Here is a 9,404-nt window from a genome sequence, read left to right as displayed (position 1 = left end):
GATCTCGGCAATGGATTAGAGATCATCTCTTATTTGGGAGACCCTTACAAAGTAGGAAGATAAAATATCATCCTTGGTCATTTTTATTGTCCCTAGTTCATTCTTGAGACTAAAAACTTGTCCAATGTTCTTGATAGTGAATAATTTGGAGAGAGCCTCATACATTCCTTTTATAGTGTGTATATTGGATATATAGGGGATTAGGTTTTCCTTTACTCCATCTACAATTAGACTCATAGCCATGATGTTTGTTTCCTTGTATTTTTATTTTCCTGCATCATCTATGGGTTCCTTAACTTTTCCTTGAATGAAATCCAATACTTTATGTTTTTCTAGGATGATGTCCTTTTCTTCCATGCTCTATAGTTGGAGGCTCCTTCTAGTTTAGTTTTTGTCTTCATTGAAGTTTCCATTGATAATGTATTCCTTACTAGATCATAGGAATTCTTCTTATATGATCCTTATCCTTATAATTTTCTTTGACCCTTTTTACTTAACTTGTTTAATAGATCTTCAAGCTTCCTTTTTCCTTCTTACCTTTCACCTTAGATCTGATACCATGTTAGAAAAACTAGAAAGGAAAAAGGATTTTCTTTTGTTGACAATTGGTTGTGATATTCTTATATTCTTATTAGATTTTTTATGTTTTTCTTTATCTTATTCTCATAAAAGCAATTATCAAATCAAAACATGAAGATCAGTTACACTAGGTGCAGGCACTCAGTTAGGGCTAAAACCCCTATATAGGGGAAAAACCCAATCAAACTCTTCCACTAATAGATTCAAATCAAATTGAGATAAACCAAGACCTTATACTAGACCAAAAGACCTTCCTCACTCCACCAAGTCAGCCTTCCAAAATGATTGTCGAAACTTTAGTAGTTTCTTCAAGTCAAACAATTTCAACCCAACTACCATACATAGTTTCGGCCCTAAAGCTCCCATATTTTCGGCCCTACTGCAGATATGAAATTTTTGCCTTCATGCAACTTAGAAACTTCATACATGTGGTAGCAGAAAAAGGGGTTTGGATTCTTCTTGCTTGATAAAAGTCTCCTTCTTCTTTGTTGGGGTCTTCTCCTTCTTCTTAGGTATTTCGCTCTTCTTTTTCTCCTTCTATAACTACAGATTGAACTTTCTCTTCTTGTGCTACAAATGAGGTCGAGTTGCTGCCTATATATAGTGGTCTATGGCTGCCAATTAGGTCAACTTGTCTTCATTGAGGCCAAGTTGGTGGAGGAGGCCTATTTGACTCATTTTACATCAAAATAATTTTATTTCTTAATATATAAATCCCAACAAGGGTCTATTACATGATGACAAGGGCTAGGAGTCAAGACATAAACCCTAGAATCCTACAATGGAGGGCTTGACCTAAAAATAAAATAATAAAGCATGAAACCCATGCTAATAAATAATTTTGTTTCATAATAAAATTTGTTTTTCCTTCTTTTGTCAAGTACATTGCATCATGACTCAAATATAATTATGAAGACCGACACTAGTTACATTCTTCAACAGAGAGGTGACCCCATTTCCTTCTAATTGAGCACCACCTTCTCTAGCATCAAAAATATCTCTTCATTTATATCCATGATTACCCAACCCAATATTATATTCATTCTCCAAAATAAGTCAATTGTCAATGGTTTTGATTTTGTCTTCCATGGGTATGCGTTGTGTCAAACAGCCAATTCCTTATATCTTTAAGCACCTCCGAATTTGATAAACAAGTTCTCTCAACTACAACGTTAGCTTCAAAATCTTCCAACTTGTCGTAAAACTCGATGGGGATCTGCTCCCTGAAGATGTATGTTGAGGTCTCTTCCCTTGAGTGAGCTTAGGAACTTATAAATCCTCCCTGAAAGCCATTACAATGTTGTCATCTTGCTCTTTTACTGACAATGTCTACGAAAATAACGAGCTAAACCGAATGAAAATGCTATAGGAGGGGTTACAAACTAGAGTGTTGGAGAATAAGCAAGGCGCAAAAATCCCACATCCAATCATAGTGTCCTCAACAAACTAGAGGTAGCAAGAATTTCGATGATCACAAAAAGGGAATATATAGTAGGAGGCGCAACAAGCTATAGTGAAAAATAATAAAAAAAAGGTGTAGAAAGCTTTCCACCACTTGCAATGATCTTGATAGACCAAAGGGAGTAAGAGCAAAAATGACCATGACGTGGGAGAAAGTATCACATAGTACATTGGTAAAGAACAACTAGGAGCCATAAACTAGCGGAGGATGGGAGCAACGAATGCAAAGGACTAAGCCAACATTGAAAATGATGCTAGAGGAATAATGTCCACTACCAACCAATCTTCCATGTATGCAAGTTTCACATGAATAGAGAGAAAAAACCCCAAGGCCACCTTGTTTTAGCTTCACTAAATCTAAGTACATAGCACATTTATGAATTAAGATAAGTCTCATTACAACTTCAATGAATCTAGGGGCATACCACATTTATGAATTAAGACAAGTGAGGAGATACCAAACCTTCACTCATTAAGTAATGTGATAGCCCCATCACGCCTCCCAACTCCCACAATCTAAGGAAATAATAAAACATGATTTCAATAATATGATTTAATTAAAATAGTTTTACAGCACTTTTTTTCATTTTTAATATAATATATATAAATTATCTATAATTTGTTTTAATTAAAATTTATGCCAAACTTTTCCTATAATTTAATTTATTTTATATAAAATAAAACTATATTTTTAAATATGTTTTTATTAGTATGAATTAATTAAAATGTTCAAGTATTTTCTTTTATTATAATTATATATACATTAACACTTTCTAATTAAAATATATCTCAATTCGAAACATTAATCATAATTATGTTAAATTATAAAATAATATTATTTTTCTCTTTACTTAAAATATTATATAAATTTTAATGAAGGTTAATCACTTTTATAATATAAAATATTATAATAAAGTAATATATTTTTTCAATACTCATCATTTTCTCAGAATAATTAAAATTTAGATAATAAAATAAAAAATAAAAAAATCAATATTCAAGTCTCTCTCATAACTCCTTTTTTTTTAAATCAGTGTAGAAGGTGTAAATAAAAAGACGTCAGCTTAAATATGATAGACTTTCCGAAAGTGTCTGCCATAAAAATAATTTAATACCAAACCTGAACCTTTTGAATACATAATTAGTTTTTGACAATAACAATAATTCGTGCATTAACTCTTGGCAAAGTCCTTATAAAATATTAACCATATTAATTTATAAAGTGCATTGAATTCTCACCAAATAGTAATTTTAACTCATCTACATTACACCAAACCCATCTGCACTATCGTCATAACTCAACAATTTTCGAAAGTTGACACGTCGGTTACCTTCATCTGGAAAATAAAAGTGGAAGTTATCACCCACAATTTTATAAAGTATGAAACCTCGCAAAATTGGAAACAGTCACAACTTCAATCCAATTCGGAAGAAATCAAATCACAGACATACACGCAAAGTCAAAATCAAAACTAAAAATTCCCCGCAATATTAAACTTATCCACGCGCAGTTTCAAGTCGTTTTCTGTTCCGAAAACCGATTACGTGGAATATGTGAACTCCGAAGCAAACCCATATACGACTTCAAATTTGGGCGGGTAGATAATCAACCCATACGCTAGACACGTACGGATGGCCAACATTTTTGTTTTTTTGGTATGTTTTTTACGTCGACAGTGCAACTACCCAAGAAAAAGTTGAGTCCAGACCACTATATATATAACAACAAACTCTAGCCAGAGCAGAAACAAGGGAAAAGGAAGTTTAGTTATATACACATCTGTGTAATTGAATATCTGGAGCGATCATGGCGTTCGTCGAAAAACCTGCAATATCAATTGTGCTCGGTTTTTTCTTAAGCTTCTTGGCTTTGGGTGCTGCCAGTAATTATGCAGCTGAACAGAAGGCTTCTGCATCTGTCGTGGTTACTGGAAATGTGTTCTGTGATACTTGTTTGGAGCACAGCCTTTCTGAAAATGGCTATGTTATATCTGGTATCATTATTTTTTTCATTTTAATATATTTTCATTGTATTTTTTATGATAATGATAGTTAAGTCCACTAAAATCAATATGGTAAATCTACTGTACTGATCATGCATAGTTTCTTTCTCCTTTTGACAAATGAACAGGTGCTTCGGTTGCTCTGGAATGCAGCCTCAACCGGAAAACTATGACCGTATCCATCACAGCAGAAACAGATGAAAATGGAGAATTCAAGGTGGAGCTTCCTTCCAATATTTTTCACTCTGCTGATCCATTGAACAAGTGTTCGGTGAAGCCGCTCAGAAGCCCTTACGACTCCTGCAGTATTCCCTCAAAGTCTGCACCATCAAGCCTCACGCTACAGTCGGAATCCAATGGAGTTCTCACGTACAATGCAGGATCTTTCAGCTACCGCCATGAAACTGTACCTGCAAAGTGTTACAGTGGAGATTTCGTGAGAATGATGAGGGGTCGAGCAATGGCTGAGAATGTTGATGAATCTTCCAAAGCAATCCAACCAACTCCCACAATCCCTTCGTTGCCCAACTTTCCAGTTCCAACCCTTCCCAATTTTGGTATTCCGCCTCTCCCCAACATTCCCCTTCCAACTATTCCTTCGCTTCCTAATGCTCCTCCTCTTCCAACTATTCCTTCTATTCCTTCTTTGCCCAATGCTCCTCCTCTTCCAACTCTTCCTTCTATTCCTTCTTTGCCCAATGCTCCTCCTCTTCCAACTATTCCTTCGCTGCCCAATGCTCCTCCTCTGCCAACTATTCCTACGCTGCCCAATGCTCCTCCTCTCACCATCCCCACTAGTGTTCCTCCTCTACCCAACATTCCTACGTTGCCTACGTTCAGTGTTCCTCCTTTCCCACAGATTCCAAACTTCCAATTCCCGCCGATCCCATTTCTCACCCCACCACCCCCTGGTCACTAGAAGAGCCCATGATTTTTCACGTCTTGACGATACTATTTGATTTACAGCTATCTATAGTTTATATTGTTGGTTGGTGTTTATAATATATATTCCGCATTGGTGTTTACGCCATGTAGCTGATAAATATCCGGTTTGAGGTCTCGGTAGGGCTCTTCACACATAGTTTTATATGCATTGTATACCTGGTACTTGTATTTCACAATAAGATCATATGATATAGCCATATTTCCATTATAAATGCTATGATTTCATAATATGAAGAATCGTATTACTATTATTTACATTATAAAAATCTCTATTTACGTTGGTGAGATTTTTACAGGTATTAATAGGTTAAATGATTAAGATATATATATATATATATTTAGGTTCAAATTTATCTTTTTTAAAATATTAATGCTTAAATAACTAGGATGTGGATGGCTCATCTCATAAATAAAATCAGTTATACTTCAATTGATATTTAATTTAATTAATAATTTATTTAAAAATAATTTATTGATAAAATTTACATAAAAAATATCACAATAATATTACTAAAATAAAATAATTTCTGGTTATTAAAATTAATGACCTTAATTATTTACAAACTTTAATGACATATATGGTAGAATTCGACCTTACTCATGTTTTCCTCCCATATAATGTAAGCCCATTTGGTTGGGAAGACGAGGTCAAAATAATGTTAATGTGAAGTAAAAGTCAGTTATAAACTTTATTTTCATTTCGAGAAAGATGCACTCTCTTTTTTGAGCAATCTCTTATATTATTAATGGGTAAGCATAACTGATTGTATATATAGCATAACTGATTGTATATTAAATTTGATTTACAGGTGGATAAATATACCTTTTTTATTTATTAAATGCTTTCTTTTCTTAATAAATATAGGTCAAAATAATGTTAATGTATTCTAAAATACAGAAGAAAATTAATAAATTTGATTTCTAGTTTTTGATATATAAATGATAATATAGTTCAACCTAACACTAATTTATTTTGAAATATATAAAAAATTAATAAATTAGATCAAAAATGATAATATTTTTAATTAATTATATCAAATTATTAGATTTTCAAATTTAAAAAATTAAAATTTAATTAAATAATTTATTTTTTATTAATATTTATTTTAAAAAATTCTTAAATTTTTAAAAGTGAAAATTGCCATGCACGTAATTTTCATAAAACTCTTAAATACAATTTTTGGAATTTCTAATTCTTAACCTTATTTTTTATATTAAAAAAATTTAATCACTAATACAATAATATAATTCTAGTTTTGAGTTTTAGAATATATGTAATTTAATTACAATTTTTTTATTTTAATTTACTTTTGGCAAAAGTCATATGATGATTTTCATGTGAAATTTTTATTTTTAACTTAAATTTTTTATAAAAATTAAATAATAATATAATTTTATAATGGTAAGTAAGTAGATATAATTTTTAATTTTTAATATAGTTAGATTTTTGTCCACAAAATTTCCAATCAATAATTTTTTTACCAAAAATTTATTAACAAAACACCATTAGTAAACACTCCTAACTTATATTTTATTCAACCAAAAATCCATAATTCCATAAAACTTTACTAATATTAATAATACTCTAGCTTATATTTCACTCAACCAAAATACTATAACATTTACGTTTAAAGATTCTACTATCTGGGGCTCTTTTAGCTAATTAATTAGCTATCATCATGATGAATAATTACTCTCTTATTTTAGAAAAAAAATATCATCTTATTCCTAGTAAGAGGATTGTCTTATATCCCATCATTATCAAATCAATAACGAATATCATTATCAAATCACTAACTAATAAATTACATTACTTATTAATAAACATGTCAAACAACATCCAATATAAGGCTCCGATTTCAAACATAACGCCTTTTTAAAAATAAAACCTTCTTTTGATGTTAATATAAATGTAAATATTCCATGGAAATCAACATATAATGTTCTTCCAATTTACGAAGGAAGGAGAAAGTCTACAATTCTATCATAATAGGTTAATTGTTGACTGTTGTTTAATAATTATAGCAGTAGTTTAATCCATTCTCAATGTCATTTATTCTCGACATGTAAAATGATTATTAAGGGTTAATTTTTTGTTTCGAAGGTATATCCCATCATTATCGAATCAATAAAGAATATCATTATCAAATCAATAACGAATACATTACATTACTGGTTAGGAAAGATTTCAAACGACCTCCAATATAATGCTCCAATTTCAAACATAATGGTTTTTTTTAAATACGACATTCCTTTGACATTAATATAAATGTGAATATTCGACGGAAATCAACACATAATTGGTAATTTGTTCTTCCAATTTACCAAGTAGAAATATTACAAGTCTATCATAATAGGTTAATTGTTGTGAATGCTGTTTAATATTTATATGAGTAGTTTAATTTTTTAAAATACAACAGTCCTTTGACATTAATATAAATGTCAATATTCGACGGAAATCAACACATAATTGGTAATTTGTTCTTCCAATTTACGTAGAAATATTACAAGTCTATCCTAATAGGTTAATTGTTGTGAATGCTGTTTAATATTTATATGAGTAGTTTAATCCATTCTCAATGTCATTTACTTTCAACATGTAAAGCGATTACTAAGGGTTAATTTCTTGTTTCGAAGGTATGGGAGAGCATGCGAAACATAAATCATTTATATATTTTATGGTGAATAAACTCATGCCCACGACTCGTCAAAGGATGATCAAGATTCCCCGATGGGGTGTTTCTACTTTCAGCTCTTTATAGTCGGGTGACAAAACAGAATGTGTTTGAGCAATGGTTTTACTCGGCGTTATGGCTCTCCGGTGGTATATTCAAGACGGCTTCGTCATTATGGACATATGTATAATTTGTGTGGTCACCAAGGTGGTGGCCCTTAAGTGGTAGCGCTAGGCTGCACACGTGGCATGGCATGAGACTAGCATGGTAATCTTTCATACCACAGCAAGGTTCACAATTGATTAAGTCGAAGCAACTTAAATGCCAGCAGGTAGTAGTAAGTTGCCCCGTTATACATTATGTTCGGCCTGTTCGGAGATGGGCTACCCCTCTCATCGAGGATTGGATGCATCTGAAGTCACCTCCGATAATTGAGGTAAGCTCATTTATGAGCAAATAATGTCTAACAATTTTGGAAGGTGGATTATGGGTTCATTCACTATACCTGGTTCCCAATGGAGAGTGTATCAATACTTCTCCTCATTCTACAAGCTCACACACTCACATCTTAGGTGCCTTATATTTACATGGCTAAGGTTTCATAGTGGTGAAGGTTTTGGGTCAAGATAGTGCTCTGTGTATATCGCCAACCATCGTTCATTTCATGTAGGTATTTCTCTCCTCATCTTCACTTATATTACTAAAAGATGGCCTTGCGCTAGCGCCATAGTTGTCGGGATAACGTTTTGCAGTAGGATCATCTCTTGAGGTATCTCTTTCATAGTGTTAAAGCAAGGTTTTGTGCTAGTCTCACAAAGGTCGACTCGTCTCTTATAATTTAGTTATAGGATTCCAGTAACACTATTAACGTCTGGTTCTATTATAGCCTAGCCGAGGGAGGGTTATATATTGTTTGTTGAATATAACCATTCATGATTTCGTTGTTTTCAAGCTCTATTGTTTATTATTCACAAGGGTCAATGTTCTTTGTTCTTTTCCTACACAATTTTTGGTCTGGTCCATCGTTTGAACTCATCGCAATCTTACCCTCAACAAACCCTCATAACTCAGACCATGCCAGGATTTCCTTTAGCTATCAAGTCTTGGTGTGTGGAGTATGGTACCTTGGTACTTTCTCCATCTTGTTTTAATTGGATCTACAATTGTGTCTACAATGTAACCTTCAAATCCATTGGTGTAACCTTACGTTTCTTGAATCCTCTTTTTACCTCACTGTACCATCGCATTGTTCATCTCATTGGAGTCAGTTTGTATACCACAAGTGTTAGATCTTTGTATTGTGTGTTTATTATGTTCATGGCTCCTCAGCTACGCCTTCCCAGCCACAGAGGTGGCTCTCTTGGGTCACCTTCGACACATGACAATGACTGCTTAGTTTGGAATCCATAGCAAATTTATTTGAAGAAACTACCCTCGAGGTTCGTAAGGAAATCCTTCATGTGGAGGCAAAAGAGTTCGGGGATCATATTTACTTCTCAAGTTCATACTTAGTAGGTCATAACCTCAAGTGGGTACCAGGGGAAGTTTTGAAAGCACAGGATTCGCTTCCTTCATTCCATAAATCTTCATTACTAACTGGAAATTCTTCTCAGCATGGCTATTAGAGACAAGCAAGTAGACAACTACAAGCTCTTTGCAAGTATAGAGGTGTTTAAGAGAATTTTAAGCGATATTACATACAACTTGGATGATATAATGGCTCGACTGTCTCGCATAGAAT

At 32.8% G+C, this 9,404-nt stretch overlaps 1 protein-coding gene across 1 annotated transcript; it reads left to right on the top strand.

Moving 5' to 3' along the window:
• Nucleotides 1-3,796: 3,796 nt before the first annotated feature.
• LOC149202442 (uncharacterized) lies at nucleotides 3,797-5,200 on the top strand. The gene is made up of 2 exons (XM_089399989.1): nucleotides 3,797-4,034; nucleotides 4,172-5,200. The coding sequence occupies exons 1-2, from the start codon at nucleotides 3,848-3,850 to the stop codon at nucleotides 4,960-4,962; spliced, it is 978 nt and encodes a 325-aa protein (XP_089256115.1). The 5' UTR covers nucleotides 3,797-3,847; the 3' UTR covers nucleotides 4,963-5,200.
• Nucleotides 5,201-9,404: the final 4,204 nt, after the last annotated feature.

Source organism: Pinus tabuliformis, chromosome 2_1 (genome assembly GCF_031772625.1).
Source record: "Pinus tabuliformis cultivar Carrire ecotype Pingquan chromosome 2_1, CPIR1, whole genome shotgun sequence".
Taxonomy (NCBI): domain Eukaryota; kingdom Viridiplantae; phylum Streptophyta; class Pinopsida; order Pinales; family Pinaceae; genus Pinus; species Pinus tabuliformis.
The sequence above is the reverse complement of the archived record's forward strand: the minus strand, read 5'-3'. Positions and strand labels throughout refer to the sequence as shown.

Excerpts from the sequence above, each read along its gene's own strand:
- LOC149202442 (XM_089399989.1), top strand. The coding sequence starts at position 3,848 with ATGGCGTTCGTCGAAAAACCTGCAATATCAATTGTGCTCGGTTTTTTC. Across the intron at positions 4,035-4,171 it reads AAATGGCTATGTTATATCTG|GTGCTTCGGTTGCTCTGGAA; the intron begins GTATCATTATTT and ends ACAAATGAACAG.